The 20,885-nt window shown below is 33.2% G+C and overlaps 2 protein-coding genes across 3 annotated transcripts; one reads left to right on the top strand and one right to left on the bottom strand.

Annotated features, from left to right (window-relative positions):
• Positions 1-940: 940 nt before the first annotated feature.
• LOC139891243 (uncharacterized) lies at positions 941-6,147 on the top strand. 2 transcript variants are annotated; one of them, XM_071874193.1, is made up of 4 exons: positions 941-1,022; positions 2,110-2,453; positions 2,976-3,879; positions 4,296-6,147. In XM_071874193.1, the coding sequence occupies exons 2-4, from the start codon at positions 2,251-2,253 to the stop codon at positions 5,955-5,957; spliced, it is 2,769 nt and encodes a 922-aa protein (XP_071730294.1). In that variant the 5' UTR covers positions 941-1,022; positions 2,110-2,250; the 3' UTR covers positions 5,958-6,147. The 2 variants fall into 2 exon arrangements, with proteins under 2 accessions (XP_071730294.1, XP_071730293.1); XM_071874192.1 differs by lacking the exon at positions 941-1,022 and adding an exon at positions 1,141-1,208.
• Positions 6,148-7,862: 1,715 nt separating this feature from the next.
• LOC139888148 (uncharacterized) lies at positions 7,863-10,694 on the bottom strand. Its single transcript, XM_071871178.1, has one exon. It carries the CDS (start codon positions 10,692-10,694, stop codon positions 7,863-7,865), a length of 2,832 nt encoding a protein of 943 aa, XP_071727279.1.
• Positions 10,695-20,885: the final 10,191 nt, after the last annotated feature.

Below are 20,885 nucleotides of genomic sequence, written 5' to 3'. Positions count from 1 at the left end.
CTCGTGAGTCTCTATGTGTATCGGTTAAGGAAAATTTTGAAAAAACGGCCGACCTTAAAAAGAAGTATTATCAAGATAAGCAACTTGAAATGCGTTTAAGGATTTTAAACATTGCTCCCACCGAAGCCGACATGGAACTAATTTATGACCTTAATGAGCAAATTCGACGCGATGCTCGTAGGGATTTACAATCGGGATCGGGTGCGAATGACGACGAAGTCAATGAATCGGAGTAGACGATGGATAATCGAGTTGTTTGTTTTTTTATTTCAATAAGTTCAATTTAGTTTTTTATTGTATTGTTTTTAAATTAATGTAATGGATTTTAGTTTTTATTTTATGGTTTTATAATATTTATTATATATTAAATAAAATATATATTCATTAAAATAAATAATTAAAATTAAAATTTAATAATTAAATAATGATTTAACACTGACATTTAACACTGAACTATTTCCCCTGTTTTGACCTCAGTATTAAATCCAGTGTTAAATTTGATACTGAGATTTAACAACGAACGACTCCCTGCTCTTAGTTTATCTATATGTTGATTATATAACGTAATATTAAAAAAAAAAATATATGCTTTTAAAATCCTGCAATTCCACGGGTCTTTGCACTAGTATTCTCGTATTTACCAACCATTTTTTTCATAATTCCAAAAATACCAAATGAAAGAAGACATGAGTACGTTTTTTAAGGTCAACATTAATTGGTAGAGGTTCTGTCAGGTAGCCATGAGTGGAGACTTTCACATGTAAAAGTGGTACATGTTAAAGGATAAATATGACATTTCCAACTAACCATGTCAAAATCACAAATAAAAAAAGATAAATTAGAATAATATAAAAATGTAAAAGAAATAATAATGGTTGTAGGGCAGGTATAAGATTAGACAGCTTTGTGGAGTCCCTATACACATCTTTCTCTCAAACTTAACACACACATTCTTCTTCTCTCTCACACACACACATGAAACACACAAACACATTCATGTTTGAAATATGAATAAATCGGAGGTACAAATTTACTTTTTGGTTGATATATTCACCTCACCTGATATATCCTTTTTTTTTCTATTATTTAAAACTATATAAATAAAATATCTTCTTGTTACTTACATAGTAGTTTAGTTATCTTTATTAAATTAGAAAATTCCATTCCTTTTGCCTTCATTTTTACCAAAAAAGAAGCTTCATCAAGAGGTAATTGAGTTATGATTTCATTTTAATTGTGTTTATTACTCTCTCATTTTAGTTGTGTTTATTACTCTCTCATTGTGTTTGTTTTCCTTCTGCTAAAAATCTTATCTTTGTAGAAAAAGATACAATCTTTATGGTTTTCTTTTACTGATATTGTGAAATTTGAGCTTAATCTTTATCTTTATGTTTATGAGTTTATGATTTTATGATCCATCTCTTCACCCTGATTTTTGGGTTTTATCAAGAATGTTTTCAAGTACTCTATTTATGCTTTTAATGATCAATATTGTTGTGTTCTACTGTTCATTACCATGATTCAAATATCAAGTAACTTAGCTTTATTTCCTCTAGATGGAGTAATTTTTTCTTCATCCATCTTATCCAATTAAAATCTTTTATTGGGAATTTAACTTTTTTATTTTTGTGCATAATCACCAAGACATACATGTGAGGGATATATATATCCTTGAAAAAAAAAAAAAATCAAACCTTTAGCCACCAATTCTTGATTCAAGAATTTGATATTTGTTTGTTTTGTTTTGGGATGATGTAATTGCTAATGGGTTTGGCTATCAAGATTTAGTTTTTACTATGGTGATTACTTCACCTGCATACAAACTATACCACTCACATAAAATAACAGTTTTTGAAGGTCTTTTTTCATCTTAAAGTTACAATCTTTACCTTTAGACACTGATCTTTCTCAGCTACTTTGGTTCTTTTCTTGTTCATTAGGATATATAGGTAGAAAGAAGAAAAGAAAAACAAGTTTTTTTATGCTTCATGATCACATAAAATATGGTCTTATCTAGAGAGGTCTAGAATCTACTATTTACTAGCTACTAGTATACCAAATACACAATCTGATCTCTACTCTTTTTCATGATCTTCACTTATTTTGCAGGCTGTACTTAATAATGATGATGATGACAAAAGTGGTTAATTTAAATTGGAGTTATGTGATGATCATGTTTTACTAAACATGTCATTAACTGGGTAATTAATAGGGATATATCACAAGAAGACAGAAGATAAACTGTAGCAGATGATATCCGTTGTTGAACATTCACCAACAGATCCTCCATCATCTAACTATCAAAATCATCATCATCATCAACAACAAGACCAAGAACAACAAGTTACTCATGAAGCGTTGGCTTCTGTTTCTGACATAGATCTGCTGAATCATACTGTTCATGCTGCTAATCTTGATGACACCAACAACCAACTTCCAAATTTCTCTATAAGGTAAATTTGAGAACAAGTTGTTGTAAGTATTTAATTACTTACTTTGATGACAGTAACTTATTTCAAGACATCATTTTGCTGTATCAGATCTACTGTTAATTTGTGGTTTGAGTGATTCAGTCTTTCTTTGACCAGTAAGTGTAAGTACTTGGTTCAGATTTCATGAAAAGATCAGATTTTTGTCTTAGTGATGGCCTTAATATTTAATTTTATCAACATGGGATCTTTTATTTGACAATTTTGCCCAATTATCTCAAGCTAGAGGGTCAATTTCTTAATATTTCAACTTTATAGATGTTATTTTATGCCATTATATGGTAAACTTAACTTTTTATAGGTTATTTGAATTTGATCTTGTATTCACGTATTTTTTTATTTGTAGTCTGCATATGATATAGAGGTTCTTTTGAACTTTGTCAGTGATACTCTTGTCTAGTATTATGAACTTGTGGCTGATAACATGACATGATGTTTGTATTGAAAAGTTAAAACCCTTAGAAATTTGGATTTATTATGCTCTAGGGATTATGTTTACGGTTCAAGATTCAAGAATATCGCTTGTAATTGGCCGTTTTCTCATAAAAGTTTGCAACTTTGCTTGCTTCATGGTGTGAAGAATATCTTGCCTCCTTTCGAGTCTCTCGATTCACTGAGGACTAATTGTGTTGATGCAAACCGTTTACGTAATGAAGTTAATTTAAGTTGTTTTGATGGTAAGTCAACAAATGGTCAAAGCCATATCGAAGAAGACTTAGCTTATGCAAAGTCAAGTAAGTCAACTCCTGCTTCTCAGAAGATGGTTAAGAAATGCAAATTCGTTATGAAATTGAATTCGGGCGTTGACCCGGTTCAAGAAGTCAACCCAAACAATTTCATCGTCTCGGAGACCATGGCTTCTAAAGTTTGCCCGGTTTGCAAAACTTTCTCATCCTCTTCAAATACGACGTTAAATGCTCATATTGACCGCTGTTTATCAGAAGAATCGAGTATGAAACCAACTGCAAATCAAAAGATAACCGTTAAACATAGGATCAAGCCTAGGACAACGAGGTTATTGGTGGATATTTATAAAACTGCTCCACATTGTACTATCGAAGAGCTTGATAGAAGAAACGGTACAAGCTGGGCTACTAATTCAAGTTTTCCCGATCAAGAACTTGAGTTTCAAGCAGAAAAAGAAACAAAAGAAGAGCCAAAACAGCCGACTTTTGTTCCCGAAGTTGCTGATCGGGATGGTGCAGTTTATATTGACAAAAATGGCAAAAAAGTCCGGATCTTGTCAATGCCAACATTCAAAAAGTTAGATGATCGTGAAGCTCGAAAGTTACATAAAAGAGGAAAAGCGAGTAAGATTATAGCGGAGAACAAGAAAAAGAAAAAGAAAGCTTTTGTGAAAAACTTGAAGCCAAGTACAAACAGTAAAAAGGTTAGACACTTCATATTTTTAATATTTTTACATATAATTTAGTTCTTCAATTAAGGGTGCGTTTGATTGGTTCTTAACTGGATGGTTCAACACTGATTAACCGTTCAATATTTAGTGTGTTTGTTAACGAAATCTGAATGACACATGATGCTGAACCATTCAACTATATGTGTTAAACCATCAGAGTTGCAATACTCTCTTTAACCATTTAACACCTTCATTTACTTTAATATGCTCTATGATATATATCCAGAAGACTTCTCAAACAATCATATTCTTTTATTTATTCATTTCAAAGGTTAATACTTTAATTTTTCATTCAGATTTACAATTAGATTAGTCATTCTTTTTTATCAAGCGCACCCCCTAAGTTAAATGTAACTCTTCAAATTTACAATTAGATTTTTGATAAACAGGCCACGAGTGGCCAAGAAGAAAATGTTGGTGTTGAAGATAGTTGTAACAAAGACGAAAGTGATCAACCAATGAAAGCTCGAGTAAGTGCAGAAACGGACGATTTTGCAATTACAAGGCCACCATGGGCGTGTTCTTTACGAACCAGTTCTGCAAAGAAGATGATCCCTGCTTTGACCAAACCAAAAGAAGGTGTTGACCCTTCAGTTATTGGGTCAAAAGAGATCAAGTTCCCATCTTTAGAAAAGAATCTATCAAAGCTTAATTTGAAACGTAAAGTTTCGGTTCTTGAAACATCTCGTCACCAATGCTTATCGATCGAAGATAATGTTACTGCACCGTCTCAAAATACCTTAGAGAAAAAATCAAGACTGGAAGAATATACAGACGAAAAATTGTCTTCCGAGATGGTTTGTGTTCTAGATGTTGAGAAGAAGAATTCCGTTAATGGAGTCCCGTTTCAGGGAAGTTTTACGGGAATAAAGAACCATATGGATGATGAATTTTCAGATCAGTATCTTGATGATAACGTTATGATCGAGCATAATACTGAAGATCTAATGGATCCTTTACAAAAGGATGGAGATTACTTTGTAGAGGTCGACCCGATACCTATACCTGGCCCACCAGGTTCCTTCTTGCCACCTAGCCCTGGTGCAGATATGGTTTCTGAAGAACTTCAAGGCAATTCGTCATTGACCACCATGAGTCGGGTTCATTCGAGTGAAGACCAGAATCATCATGATGTGATGAACCATGACTTCATTACAGATTCTCCAATTTCAACCATCTCAAATGCTATCTTTGCAAAAAGTTCTGAAAATTTCTCACTTGCTAAGAAAAAATCTATGAATATCGATGATTTGAGGCCTGTTGATGCAGAAAAGGGCCCGTATCTATCTGCTTTCAACCGTCAAGAATCAAGCGAACAAGATCTTGAATTAAACAGGAGAGGTAACAGTATGAATTTCAGGTCTGATTTGTTTCCTCTGACATTATTACCGCCTCAAACTGTGAAATCGTCTGCTGATGCACCAGCTAAGTTTCCAGATTACAGATATTGTGAATCTGTTAGTCCAACTACACCTGTCCTCAGGCTAATGGGAAAAAACTTGACCGTGGTCAACACAGATGATGAACAATTTAGACCTCCTCCTAGCCCAAGTCCATTGAATCCTCGCATCAAAAACGTAAATGATAACTCTTTCTTCTATGGTCATTCTAGTCAGCATTACATTGACTTTAGCCAAAGTCAAAGTCAAAATGGCTCCGTGGCTCAAAATTTCAATCTTCGCCCACCAGATAACTCAACATATCTCTCTCAATCGAGGCCCGTTAATGAATTGCATACAATGTTCCCGAGTGCAAGAAATGGTCCCACTAAGGAATTAATCGTCATTGATGATTCATCTGAAAACGAAGGTGATGATCATATGTCGAAGGGGCAAATGAGAAGAAACCTTGCATCTTCTTCCTTTTTTAATCCAATGCACAACTGGCATGGTTTCGGTAATCATCCACATGGACATCGTGATGCTTCGCCGGTTTTTAGAGAAGTAGTGAATAATGGTAATCTTGAGAGGTGGGTCAGTACTGAAACAGGATCTTCATTACCTTATTCTACTGCATATCAAGAACTCATGAAGCTTCAAGTTTACAGATGAGTTTTGAATCTTTACAAGGTTCATTTTGTTACCTTTTTTTCTTGTTTTTAAGTAGTTTAGAAGTTAGTATGAGTTGGCTAAAGTAAAACTTTGATTAGTTTTTGTGTCTTTCATGCAAGGCTACTGTTAGTTATCATATGTAAAGTTCCTTTCGAGACCGAGTTTCTGTTTTTTTTTTGGCATGAATCAAATCCGGCGATACAAAAATCATATGCTCATCTGATCAAGCCATACACATGTACGAATTTACCGGTTGTTTTGTGAAATATTGGATTGAAATCTGATATTTCATGCTTTTAAACAAGGTTGTAAAAGTCGCGAGTCGGGGACGCATCGGTCTAGACCTATAAAGGACGCGTCGGCCGAGTCGGGGACGCATCGGTCGTTGACCAACGTTGACTTTATTAATAATTTCTTAAATATATATTTATATATGTATAAAATAGTTGATTATATACCATAAAATTCTTAAATAAGAACTTGAATTTAAATACAATCAAACTTCAAACTCAATTAATGTTACCGAGTATGGCTCAAAAAATGAAAACAAACCCTAATTTTAAAACATATCACATTTTGACGAAAATTTGACTGATTTTGACCGTTGTTGACCAACTTTGACCGTCATTGACAGACTTTGACCGAACTTTTAGCTTTGACCGTCTTTTGAGTCGTTTTTAGAAAAACGGGACGGGGAACCCAAAAAAACGACGCATCGGCGGCCAAGTCGGCCGACTTTTACAACACTGCTTTTAAATGAGTATCTAATATGAAAATCTTTTGAAAGTTAAGACCTTTCTAAATGTACATATCTTGGTGATCATGCTTGCATCATTCTTACTCCAAGTTATATGCAAATTGCCTAAAGTCAGTGAAGAATTGTGAAAATGGGTCAACATTTTGATTCAGCATGTCTAACTAAATTCTGTTGTTATGTTAATGATAGTTTAGAATTGTCTTACAACTTTTTTAAGCATAAATATAATCTGTAATGACAACTTTTAGGACTGTCATTAAAAATATGATAGATTGAATTGCGGAGTATATGATAGGTCAATATTTTAATTAAACTCTATTGTTATGTTAATGATAGTTTAGAATTGTCTTGCAACTTTTTGAAGCATATGTATCATCTCTAATGATAACTTTTAAGACTATCGTTATAAAAATCCAATAATATGATAGATTGAGTTGTGGAGTATATGATTGGGTCAACATTATTTGGTGCATTATAATAACTAATAATGTGCCATGTGGGCATGTGGCCCTTATATTTGGTTGTTGGGAATCTGTTGGGATGAACACTTTTGATGAATTTTCATTTACAAAATATTCTACAGCATCCCAACACTATTTTGGGAATTGTCATTGCCAATTAAATATAGACAAAAGAAAATAAAAATAATTTAGATGATTAACATGATTATCTATATGATCATTAGTGTTTATGAATCATTGAAAGAAAGTTTAGACCTTTAAAACAGCTCAGTTAGGTTTGTAAAGATATTAGTTGATTGCCATCATCTATGTTTGATTAAGATAAAGTTTGTAAAGATATTGACAGCAAGCATCAATCATATTATAGTAAATGAATTGTTTGTGTAGCTCCAGATGTTCATGATTGTTTTGAGTATTGACCCGTTACCCAGCCCGATCCAACCCATTTTCCCACCTCTGTACATCAACTTGCTTGAGAGAACCTTGCTGCAAATAATGTTTCTTCGCCGTATATTTGCAGCTAGAATAATATAGTAGAAAGATGAAGGTAACTATAATACAATAACAGATTCTGCAACCAGTTTTGTTACAACCAATTATCTTATTTCGATTATTATATATCACATTATCACTTTCGAAGTTTCAGAACGCAACGTCGAACACATCCTAACATCAACAAAACTTGATCTATATTATTCCTTTACTCCTTAATCTAACTAACTTAGACAATGTTTCTTGAGCAGCCAAAGTTTGAGCATGATTATGCCCAAGCATCACTGTCCTTATACTAATACATGTTCTACACAACTCTTCACCATAATCAAAATGCGCACCTCGTAATAGCAACTTAGCTCGTGTCTCTAACAATGTCGCCTTTAACAATGTCACATCTTGCCACAAATACTCATCGATTCGCTGGTTGAAATTCGGGTTCAAATTAGTCTTCTTTTTCTTATTCCAAAATAAAGAACCACAACCCGAATCCTCAACTTGAGACACAAATGATTTCTCAACTTCTTCAAGAACGTTTGTGCAAACTTTTAAAAGTTCTAAACCCGAGTTGCATCTTGAAAATGTTGTGAACGCTCGAATAGCTAAAGGTAACGCGACCTTTTTAATAAATTGAACCATTTCAAGTGGTTTAAGTTGAACAAGTGGCGGGTTGGATTTGAACCCGAATACAAGGAAAACAGAAGCCCAAAGATGATTTGAATTCAAGATTGGGTTTTGAATTTTTTTTATGCTTTGGATTGTTGCTTTAGCAGCTAGTAAACCTCCTTTTCGCTCTGCAAATATATGAGTTATAGGGTGAAACATGATGTAACAACCAGGAAGTTTGTTGCTTTTTTTAGCAAGTCCGAGTTTGACCAAAACGATAGCCGAGTCTTCTTCAGATTTCCAAGATTGGCTCTTCAAGAAACCAGAACAGCAAAAAGATGACAACTTTACACTTTTGGCCCATTTCTTGAACCTGTTTGTTGATGGGTTCATGTGGCTAGCTGCAGCAGCTAGTAAATTTGCTGAAATGGGGGACGGGGCAAACCAAACCCCGACTAGAAGCATCTTCAAAGCAAGGTGATTTTTAGTTTCATTCAAAACAGTAAAGCAAAAGATCAAAACTTTGAGAAGAAAATGATTGTTTCCCCAAAACGGGTCGTCAAAATGAGATGAAGTTTGGTCTATAAGTATCTGGTTGATGGCTTGAAATAGCGTAGAAGGCGATATATTAAGTTCACATAACAAAGAACCAATTACCCATAATCCGAAACTTGATCTCCCTAACCTCTCATTAAATTTCCCCAAAAATTCAACTTCTTGAGCAGTATATTGTTTCTTTCTTCTTCCTGTTATTAACAACATTGCATCAGATAATGGCAACGGTTGAAGTTGCATTGTTTCAAAGTTCATTACTTTTGGTAGCCTAGTTGTTATGATCACATGGGTCGACCCGGTATTTCTTGGTATCAAATCATGTAAACCTTTCCCTTCCCACCATTCTTTTTCTGTTTCAAGATTATCGATGATTAATAAATACGGCATCTCACGAAACAACTCTCGTTTTACTCTCTTAAAAGCTTCTGTTTCTTGTTCATCAAAGCTCCTTATCTTCTCTCTTTCTTTTTCAGCATCTGCACTTAGATCTAACCCAAGACTATTCGATAAATTTAGTATATTTTGCCTTAAATGTTGACCTTCGCCGCCTACCCAAATAACCATCTTGTATCTACTCGAATATCTATGAGCAAATTCCAATGCTAACTCTGTTTTGCCCATTCCAGATCCACCATTGATGCACACCACATTACTTCCATAGCTCTTGATTTTACCACTCTTTGTTTTCTTGTATTTACGCCTCGTTAACGTGTTTTTCGCAACCAAAACTTCACTTTCTTCATCTGCAAGTCCTTCACTTGTGCTATCAGTTTCTTGAAAATCTTTACATCCGAAAAAGGTGGTTTCAATCTCTGCAAGCTCTTTTTCTCTACCAATGAAAAATCTGTTTTTAGGAAATGGGATTTCGTCAAGATTTTCGATTTCTTTATCAGCAACACTTTTCCTTCCTAATTTGCCCCTTAAAATCCCAGCTGCTTTAGCCACACAACATCTCCAGTTACCCTCATTTGTTTCCAGCTTATTAAACTCATGAAACTTCATCAACCATTCAAGAGCCTCTTTGCAATCTTTACCCTCCGAATTGCAACCAAGAATATCGATAACTTCGTTCAAATTGGTATCAAAAAACATTGGGATCAGATTCTTTTTTTGACCAAAAAACCTAATTTCCTCACTAGTAAGATAATTCAAAAGACTGTATTTTGTTACAACTACAATCCCAAAAGTGACTGAACAAATCACCCTATCAGCAATCTCATGACTCTGAGAATCTGAGTATTTTTCTCTGTCTGCAACAAAACAAGCAATGCCTTGAAGTTCAAGTTCTGATTTGACCCATTTGCAGAATCTAATCAAGTTTGGATTTTGACCATGATAACCTATGTAAACATCACAACTTCTCAGTTTGGTAGTTAAAACAGGTGAAACAGACCCTTTTGATAAAGATATCCGAGGAACCGAAAACGAAAACGATATTCGAGGTGCATTAAGCTTTGTAGCATCAGAAAAATTGTAACTTTCTGATGGTGGTGTGTAGGATGTGCTTGGAATGTCATCTGAGTGGGACCCACAATGAGATACAGGAGTTGAAGGTTGAGTGAATGTATTAGGTGTGGTGGTGGTGTTGGTTGTTGTGCTGGTGTATGTGTGGTTTGAGTCATCTTCTTTGGCCCTTGTTGGAGATATGTAAGGTGATTGCAGGGCTGAATAAAAGGCTGAAGATGATGGTGATATAGATACAACACTTGGTGTATATATAGGTGAGGATGAAACTGATGTATCAGGAACAATGTTGTAATCCAAGATTTCATTTTTAGGTTTATGTGAGTTTGATATCTTGATAGTGAGGTTAACATTGTCATCAACAACTGAAATCCCTCTAGAAAAATTGTTTTTTTCATTCATCTTCAAACAACAGATTCAAGAAATCACAATCACATTTAAGAAAGCAGGGTTCTTTCTTCTCAAGGCCTAAAGTGGTCAAAGTTTGACTAGTTTGGAATCAAGAAAGGAACTTGGATTCTACTGTTCTAAAATTTTGTGCTAGCTGACACAGTTTTTAAAAAGTATAAAAAAGATTAAAAAAGGTGCCTTTGTGATTGAAAACTGATTATTATGTAGTGATGATGAACAATAACATACATGTGAACAATGTATCATTGTGGGCCATTTCAGTCAGAAAATACAACACACCATGTTATACACTGTTCACAAACCTGAAGAAATCAACAGTTTTATTAACATCACATACCTGTGCCTGTAAATTTATCAGGTGGTGAATAAGTTTAGATCAAAAGTGTACAACCTCATAAGCTGAAGGTACTACCTTGACCTTCAAATCTGGTGTTCATGTACATCAAAGAATCATCATTTTTTGCATCAATGCAGATCTATTTATTTCCCTCATTTAACATTGAGTAGATGATTATGTGGGGGTAGATCCAAAAAGGACTGTGAAGATATAATATAGATTTTTGGTGGCATAAAAAGAAGCTAGAGAGTGTCAAATGGTGGTGCAATCCATGTAAAAAATAAATTAATCATGCAGAATATTATTTTCCTGTGTTGAGACCAGTCTTTTGTTTTATGTGTTGTTTTTTTTTTTTTTTTTTTTTTTTTTTTTGGGTAAGATGTGTTGTTTTTTTGGGTAAGCGAGGAAACTCTCCTATGAACGAGCACATTGGCTCCCCCATCGAAGGTAAAACCTCGGATAATCAAGCCCCCCGAGCGCGAGACCTGGTACCGGGTGAATTGCGCATTTTGCGCACCCTCTAGTTCTAACAACCCGTGCTAATCCATCCGGACGAATACATTACAATTGATTACATCGCGAGGTACTTGACCTCTATATGATACATTTTACAAACATTGCATTCGTTTTTTTTTAAATACAATCTTTCATTACATCGAAAGTTGACAGCATGCATACCATTTCATAATATATCCAACTATAATTGACTTAATAATAATCTTGATGAACTCGATGACTCGAATGCAAAGTCTGTTGAAATATGTCATGAATGATTCCAAGTAATATCTCTAATATGAGCAAATGCACAGCGGAAGATTTCTTTCATACCTGAGAATAAACATGCTTTAAAGTGTCAACCAAAAGGTTGGTGAGTTCATTAATTTAACATAACAATCATTTCAATATTTTAATAGACCACAATATTTCATTTCCAATTCTCATAAATATACGTCCCACACATGGAGACAAAAATCATTCATATGGTGAACACCTGGTAACCGACATTAACTAGATACATATAAGAATATCCCCTATCATTCCGGGATCCTCCTTCGGACATGATATAAATTTAGAAGTACTAAAGCATCCGGTACTTTGGATGGGGTTTGTTAGGCCCAATAGATCTATCTTTAGGATTCACGTCAATTAAGGTGTCTGTTCCCTAATTCTTAGATTACCAGACTTAATAAAAAGAGGCATATTCAGTTTCGATCATTCAACCATAGAACGTAATTTCGATTACTTGTGTCTATTTCGTAAAACAGTTATAAAAGTTGCGCATGTATTCTCAGCCCAAAAATATAAAGGGTAAAAAGGCAAATGAAACTCAGGCATATAAATATTGTAAAACAGTTAATAAAGCATTTGCATGTATTCTCAGCCCAAAAATGTAATGAGTAAAAAGGGAGCAAATGAAACTCACGCATATAAATATTGTAAAACAGTTAATAAAGCATTTGCATGTATTCTCAGCCCAAAAATGTAATGAGTAAAAAGTTGTAAAACAGTTAATAAAGCATTTGCATGTATTCTCAGCCCAAAAATGTAATGAGTAAAAAGGGAGCAAATGAAACTCACCATACTGTATTTTGTAGTAAAAATACATATAACGACATTAAACAACTGAACAATGCAGGGTTGGCCTCGGATTCACGAACCTATATCATTTGTATATTTATTAATACATATAACCATACTTGAACAATTTCATATACTATATCCTTATATATTATTTATTTAATTTGTATATATATAAATATATGTATGGTTAGTATTATATCTAAAATTCATTGGTTTGTTATAATTAAGTATTTATGTAAATAATGTTAATATTCTTAGTGACAAATATAATGGTATAATAATAACTATAAAAATATAAATCTTTACTGTTAATGATAGTTTTAATAATAAATCTCATAATAATGATAATATTAATAGTTTTTGATAAAAATAATAATATTGATATTAATACTAATATTAATGATAATTGTAATGGTTTGCATTGTTTTCTTAATAACAATAATAATAATTCTAATCATAATAATACCTACATTAATATTAATAATACTCCTAATATCGCTAATAGTACTAAATGACGTTATTTAGTCAAAGTGATAATAATATTAGTCATAGTAGTTATGTTAACATAATGATCATAATAATAATACATCTATTAGTAGTTAATAAATATAATAATATTAGTAGTAATAACAATATTTTTAGTTATAACAATAATTGTAATAATAATAATGATAAATGATAACTAATACTTAATGATAATTATAATAATAACAATTATAATATTTAGTACTAATAACAATAATCAATAATAACAATAATAGATATAATAATAATAAAAATAGTAAAAATAGGCTACCTTTAAAGCTTTTTAAAACAAAAACGCCACAGGTCGGGTTCGAACCCGTGACTTCTTCCTAACCACACAAACAACACTTAACCACTCATCCAGTCTTGTTTTCCTAAATTATTTTGCAACCCAACTATAGTTAACCCGTTTATTAATATTGTTCTAGCCCAACTGCTAACTCATATCTCGGCCCAACATCTCAGCCCTGGTATTCTTCGGCCCAACAACAATTACTCAGCCCAACAGTTTCTCTTGTTAAATAAAAAAAATGCTGCCACCAAGATTCGAACTAAGGACCTCTCGAAAATCACCAATACACTTGACCATTACGCTACCCATTTATTTCTGTTATACTCTCTGATTAAAATTTATATATTCCGTATTTCCGTTTTCTTTCATCTTCTTCATCATTTATCATCATCGTCACAATATCAACCATCATCATATCATCACAGCATCATCTTTCATCATGTATTCATTGTCTTCATCCTTCATAATCACGTCATCATCAAGATATCGTTATCTATATCTTCTAATATCATTACGTCGACCACTGTATAACTCTTCTTTGTTTACCATGTCATCATCATTACTTCGGATTTTTGTTGTTGTTGCAGAAATAGATATAAAACAACAGTTAATACTGCTATTCGAACAGGAACAAATATAATAGCGAATCTAAATATTTAAATAGTGAAATTGGTGGTGTTGGGTGTCGGTTTTAAATAGTAACAGAAAACGTGGTGATGTTGGGTTCACAGCTGCAGCAGGAGGTTTCATGGTAGAGGATGGTGGCGAGAGTTTGGTGAGTAAACTGGCGGTGATGGTGTTCTTGGGTCACGGTTGCAGCAGGGAACACAAAAAAAAATATCTATATAGAGAGAGAGAGGATGAGAGAGAGAAGGGTTCTTGCTGATGGTGGTGTGACGATGGAGGAGGTTGGTTGCCGAAATTGATAGTCACGGTGGTGGTTCGATGGTGAGAGTGGTGATTAATGGTAGTCGACGGTTTAGTGATTCGATGTTAAATATGGAGTGAATTCACGAAGGAGATTAAGAGAGAGAGAGAGAAGATGAGGGAGAGTGGTGTGGTGGCAGACGGCGATTGCATATGGTGCAAGGTGACCGGTGGTGGTGGTAGGAGATAAAGAAGAGGGGAGAACACCTCTGATGTTGATCGAGTAGATAGGTATATACTTATATATCTTTATATAATTTTAACATTAATATTTAATAATAATATTAATATTAATAATAATAATAATAATAAATAATACAATTGTGAGTTGGAAGTCAAAAAGTTATACAGTAATTGAAATCATAGCCGCCCTTCATTTGGCATATGGTGCCGACAGTTTTCACGGGTCGTGTCCATATCTAAACAGTTAACGCATAAAAGTGTTCCTAAAAATCCCAAATTTTTAGATTAAACATATTTAATTATTTCACTCATTACCTGTTTGAAACCTGATCAAAAAGGTTCAAAAATTATTTATTTTCTGTTTCAATTTATATGTACGGAGTACAAAAATTGGTTCGAAAAGGTAAAAACAATATTTATCAAAACTATTATCTTTTATTCAAATTTTGGAACAACTTTTATTTTAAAACTATATATATATATATTAGACCTATTTTAAAAATAATTAAACGTCAACCGAAAGTTACAGACATTTACCATTTAAGCTCAAAATTAAATATATATAATATACTCTATGTATATATATAAACAATTATAAATAACAAAATTACTACGCAACTAAATATATATTAAATAATTAAATTAGATATAACAATATATATATACAAGAAATATACGTATAAGATAATAGTTTTTTTATTACAATGTATTTTATTGTACATATTTATTTATAACAATAAATGTATATAATAGTTTATTAATGTTCATGTTATTATATGTTATACATATATTTATATATACACATATTTACAAGCAATGGTTCGTGAATCATCGAGAATAGTCAAAGGTCAAATGAATCCATTTAAACAGTTCACAAATTTCAAGACTCAATCTAATAGACTTTGTTTATCGTGTCGAAATCATAATAAGATTAGGTTTAAATTTGGTCGGAAATTCCCGGGTCATCACAGTACCTACCCGTTAAAGAAATTTCGTCCCGAAATTTGAGTGAGGTCGTCATGACTAACAATAAATATGTTTCCCTGATGAATATGAGCTGATAAATAGAGTTTTATCATTATTGAGTAATATAGATTAAACGATTCGGTTACTTGAAGCGTATGAGTGAAGCTATCGCAAAAGATTGAAATAGGAAAAGTAAAGATTTGTCTTAACTTTTGACAGAGTCAGGGTTGAATTCCAGAATTCAAGGGATTTAAAGGAATTCTTCGAAATCTAAAAGATTTGATTCTTCGGCGAATAAGAAAATTAAGATCTCTATAATTAAATACGATGATCTGCCTCTATTACTGTATCTGATATTTCCATTATAAATTAAGCTCTTCTGTTCTATTATTCTCACAATTCCTATACTTTCTTTCCTAATTCATACATCCAAAAGATTGTGAAAATGCTTAATCCCGTTCTAATCCTTGATATTTTCCTAATTATCATTTCTGTCATCCTTCTTTTCAATCTCCCTCCAGAAGAACCTGTTTACTTCTACTATTACCTTGGGGTGATACTATTCTTAATTATACCGTGTTTTTATATTGCTATCCATATTAATATCCACGGTTTGTAATCTCCGTGTTGTTATTGGGCTTTATATTCTCCCTTATATTTCGAAGTCCCTTCTTCTGTTTTCCATAATCATTGTCATCCCCAGTTAATGATCTCTTTTATTTACTGCGATTTATACCCCAATTTCTATTTCGGAGCTTTGTCCCTTCGTTTCTTCTTCTTGCGATTAAGCACCGCTTGTAATGGTTCAGAATTCGTAGATATAAACTTTGGAATGAACATTGTTAATGTTCTAAGAAGGAAATCGTAATGGCACGATTTGATTTGTCAAATTACTGAATCACCGAGAATAGAACTATCAAGAATATATTTTCTTGATATGTTCGGAGGTGAAGTAGAATGAACGAGTCGTGTAACATGGCACATGATGACGTTATGATCTGTGAATCATCACATTCCATTAGAAACTCAGCATGACTTACTGTAATATAATCACATTGATCAAGTGTCATTATATTATACTAACTCATGCATCAATTCCCAACAACACTTCAAAAACATTCATAATTTAAACTCGAATTTTAAAGAATTTTAGAAACTAAAGTAGTTTTCTTTATGATGTAATATAGATAGCACGAAGAGATAAATAATTTCGGACGAGAATATTTATGAAATATCTTCAGAAATATCGAAGATATTTATGATGATATTTTGGAATTTCTAAGTTCGATGGTTGATGAGGAAGATTTTCCGCAAGATTTTAACATGGGTACTGAGCAAGATATTCGTTGAAGGTTTTATCGAATCCAGAATTACCTGGATTCTTTGAATATATGGTATGGTCCTTGTATTTGTCCTTGGTCTCCTTCGTGGTTAGCTCAATCCGTTTTCCAGTTCCAACTTTTCTGAGTTTTTCCAACATACTATTCTTTATCATCAAACTTCCGATGATTGAGGTCGTTTACGGGTGTCTATGGTTTCTACTGCTTCATTCAGCTTTTTCATCATTCAACGTATTGATTTGTGATTGAGTGCTTTTCAGAATTTTAGAATGAGAGATCATAATTCTAAGAGATAAATGTCATACATATATAACTGTTGATGTAGATATGCTGTGAGTTTTCAAAGTACTGATTGCTGATTCCCGGTAATTGGTATGGCAGTTCTCATTATAAGATGCGGATGAGTATATGATAGAGTTTCAATGAATAAATATAATGATTTGTCAGAGAGATTTAAGCCAAGAAGCAACGAGGTTGCTGGTACGTCTGCTGGTAATATGGTGGAATATAAAAGAATTCTCCGGTATCAAAAGGGTAATCGTATATATCAGGATTATAATAAGGCTACTTCAAATAAAAAGTCGAAGTTGACTTGCTGGAGCTGTGATAAAATTGGCTACTTTGAAAAGGGATCGCAAAGTTATTTTTGCTAATAAATGCCAAAGGATCTGACGTGCCTACGTGTTAAACTTTTACTCAGTTGCCGAGAGTTTCTCAGGTGCATAACTATATGCATAAATCTTTCCTTCCGTAGATGAAGTGCGGTTGATTCATCCTATCGATTGAGGTGTTTTCAAGAATCATAAAAGGTTTGAACGCAGATTGTAATCGTCAAGATACAAACGGGGTTTAAGACGAAATCAAGTGGCAAACTTGAAGAATTGTTTAGTTTCATATGTTACAATCAATATTTTAATTCATTTTAATTGTCCAATGTCGGCAGTCCACAGTTGATAGTCCACAGTTGACAGTCCAATATTTCATATATAGTTTAATATATAATATTCGATTTAATTAATACGTATCGTGACCCGTATACGTCTCAGACTCGATCACAACTCAAACTATATATATTATTGTAGAATCAACCTCAACCCTGTATAGCTAACTCCCGCATTACTGCATATAGAGTGTCTATGGTTATTCCAAATAATATATATAGATGCGTCGATATGATATGTCAAAACCTTGTATGCGTGTCCCGATATTTAAAGTGCGTAAAATAAATAACAGAAATTAAATGACGATAAATAAAGTGCGTAAATTAAATAACAGAAATTAAATGACGATAAATAAAATTGCGAAAATTAAATTGCGATAAATAAAATGCGATAACTAAATTACGATAAATAAAAAGTAATACGGAATTAACAGTTAGCTAGGAACAGTTAGCGTGGATTCTTAACATAATTTCTCATAGTTAATTTGTTTGTTTCTAACAAATTTTATTTTGTCCAATCTTTTCTTCATTATTCCACTTGTTGGATTCTGGTAGATCAAAATCCAAATATGAAATTGAATGAAAAGGGTTATTCTGTGGTGAACGGATACGTATATCGGTGGTTGTAAATAGGATAGTAAATGACTGTTGAATTAAATTTGAAAGAATGTACAGTGTAACTTATTAATGTGAAATCTAAATATTCCTCTGGTATTACCTACCCGTTAAAATATTTTCATCATTAACAATTTGTACGAAAGAATTTTCAATTACAATCTTTATGAAAATATATATACATATATATTTTCTTCATATGTAATTATGGATTTAATGAGTCAATATGATATTAAACTCATTTGATTTTCGGTTTGAGCTAGAATAAATAATCTCTAAAACTTTTAGAAACCACATATTCTTCGCAGAATATTTCTTCAATGAAGTTATCAATTAATACTTCATCGTTCATTGTTGTTGGTACTCGTTGGTATCTATGGTGCGTATGACGTTGATGTTCGTGTGACAGATTGTGAAGTTGAGGTTTGCGATGCGGTTGTTGTTGTTGGTGGTAATGGTATTGTTGGCGTTGGTGATGGTGGTACTGGTTATGCTGCTGGTGCTGCTGCTGGTGTTTGTAACCTTTGCACCATATTCTCCAAAGCCACTACCCGAGCGCGAAGTTCGTTGACTTCTTCTATTACACTGGGGTGATTTTCGGTTCGGACGAGCGGGTAAATATGATCTAGAATTTGGTATAGTATATAATCGTGACGAGATACTCTGAAAATAAGAGAGAAACTGGTGTTTCGGACAGGTTCGCCGGTAAGTGCTTCAGGTTCTTCGCCAAGAGGGCAATGTGGTGGATGAAAAGGATCACCTTCTTCTTGTCTCCAATGATTGAGGAGGCTACGAACCCAGCCCCAATTCATCCAGAATAGATGATGGCTAATCGGTTGATCCATTCCGGTTACGCTGCTTTCGGAGCTCGAGTGAAAATCCATATCGGAATAGTTATCGGAATCCGACGAACTTGAACTGGTTGCAGAATTCATCTTGCACGGTCAGATGAAGGATTTTCAATAAGAAATAGATTATAGGATGTAGATTAGTACCCTGCAATACATAATTTACATATGCATATATAATACTAGAATCCCATAAGTTACGGAGGAATCTACGGAAGCTGCCAGGTAAAGTCTACAGTAGTAGATATGCTAAGATATGAATTAGCAGATACGCTAAGATATGAATTTTGTCTATACACTATTCATGCAATCCAGGCAGAAAGATATGTCTAGATTAAGAATGATAAGCAATTTATTCCCTAAGAATGATAAGCACGAAATTTCCTAAGGATGATAAACAGATGATTTTCGACAAAAATGATAAGCAAAACTTTTGACATGCAGACACGGTCGAAGTCCAGACTTACTAATGCATCCTAACGACTATCTGTTAGACACGCTAATGCAAGACCTGGTTCACTAAGACCAACGCTCTGATACCAACTCTAACAACCCGTCCTAATCCTTTCGGACGAATACATTACAATTGATTACATCGCGAGGTACTTGACCTCTATATGATACATTTTACAAACATTGCATTCATTTTTTTTAAAATACAATCTTTCATTACCTCGAAAGTTGACAGCATGCATACCATTTCATAATATATCCAACTATAATTGACTTAATAATAATCTTGATGAACTCGATAACTCGAATGCAACGTCTGTTGAAATATGTCATGAATAATTCCAATTAATATCTCTAATATGAGCAAATGCACAACGGAAGATTTCTTTCATACCTGAGAATAAACATGCTTTAAAGTGTCAATCAAAAGGTTGGTGAGTTCATTAGTTTAACATAATAATCATTTCAATATTTTAATAGACCACAAGATTTCATTTCCAATTCTCATAAATATACGTCCCACACATGGAGACAAAAATCATTCATATGGTGAACACCTGGTAACCGACATTAACTAGATACATATAAGAATATCCCCTATCATTCCGGGATCTTCCTTCGGACATGATATAAATTTCGAAGTACTAAAGCATCCGGTACTTTGGATGGGGTTTATTAGGCCCAATAGATCTATCTTTAGGATTCGCATCAATTAGGGTGTCTGTTCCCTAATTCTTAGATTACCAGACTTAATAAAAAGGGGCATATTCAGTTTCGATCATTCAACCATAGAACGTAATTTCGATTACTTGTGTCTATTTCGTAAAACAGTTATAAAAGTTGCGCATGTATTCTCAGCCCAAAAATATAAAGGGTAAAAAGGCAAATGAAACTCACGTATATAAATATTGTAAAACAGTTAATAAAGCATTTGCATGTATTCTCAGCCCAACAATGTAATGAGTAAAAAGGGAGCAAATGAAACTCACGCATATAAATATTGTAAAACAGTTAATAAAGCATTTGCATGTATTCTCAGCCCAAAAATGTAATGAGTAAAAAGTTGTAAAACAGTTAATAAAGCATTTGCATGTATTCTCAGCCCAAAAATGTAATGAGTAAAAAGGGAGCAAATGAAACTCACCATACTGTATTTTGTAGTAAAAATACATATA

This window comes from Rutidosis leptorrhynchoides, chromosome 2, assembly GCF_046630445.1.
Source record: "Rutidosis leptorrhynchoides isolate AG116_Rl617_1_P2 chromosome 2, CSIRO_AGI_Rlap_v1, whole genome shotgun sequence".
Lineage (NCBI taxonomy): Eukaryota > Viridiplantae > Streptophyta > Magnoliopsida > Asterales > Asteraceae > Rutidosis > Rutidosis leptorrhynchoides.
The sequence above is the reverse complement of the archived record's forward strand: the minus strand, read 5'-3'. Positions and strand labels throughout refer to the sequence as shown.

Excerpts from the sequence above, each read along its gene's own strand:
- LOC139888148 (XM_071871178.1), bottom strand. The coding sequence starts at position 10,694 with ATGAATGAAAAAAACAATTTTTCTAGAGGGATTTCAGTTGTTGATGAC.
- LOC139891243 (XM_071874193.1), top strand. The coding sequence starts at position 2,251 with ATGATATCCGTTGTTGAACATTCACCAACAGATCCTCCATCATCTAAC. Across the intron at positions 2,454-2,975 it reads CTTCCAAATTTCTCTATAAG|GGATTATGTTTACGGTTCAA; the intron begins GTAAATTTGAGA and ends ATTATGCTCTAG. Across the intron at positions 3,880-4,295 it reads CAAGTACAAACAGTAAAAAG|GCCACGAGTGGCCAAGAAGA; the intron begins GTTAGACACTTC and ends TTTGATAAACAG.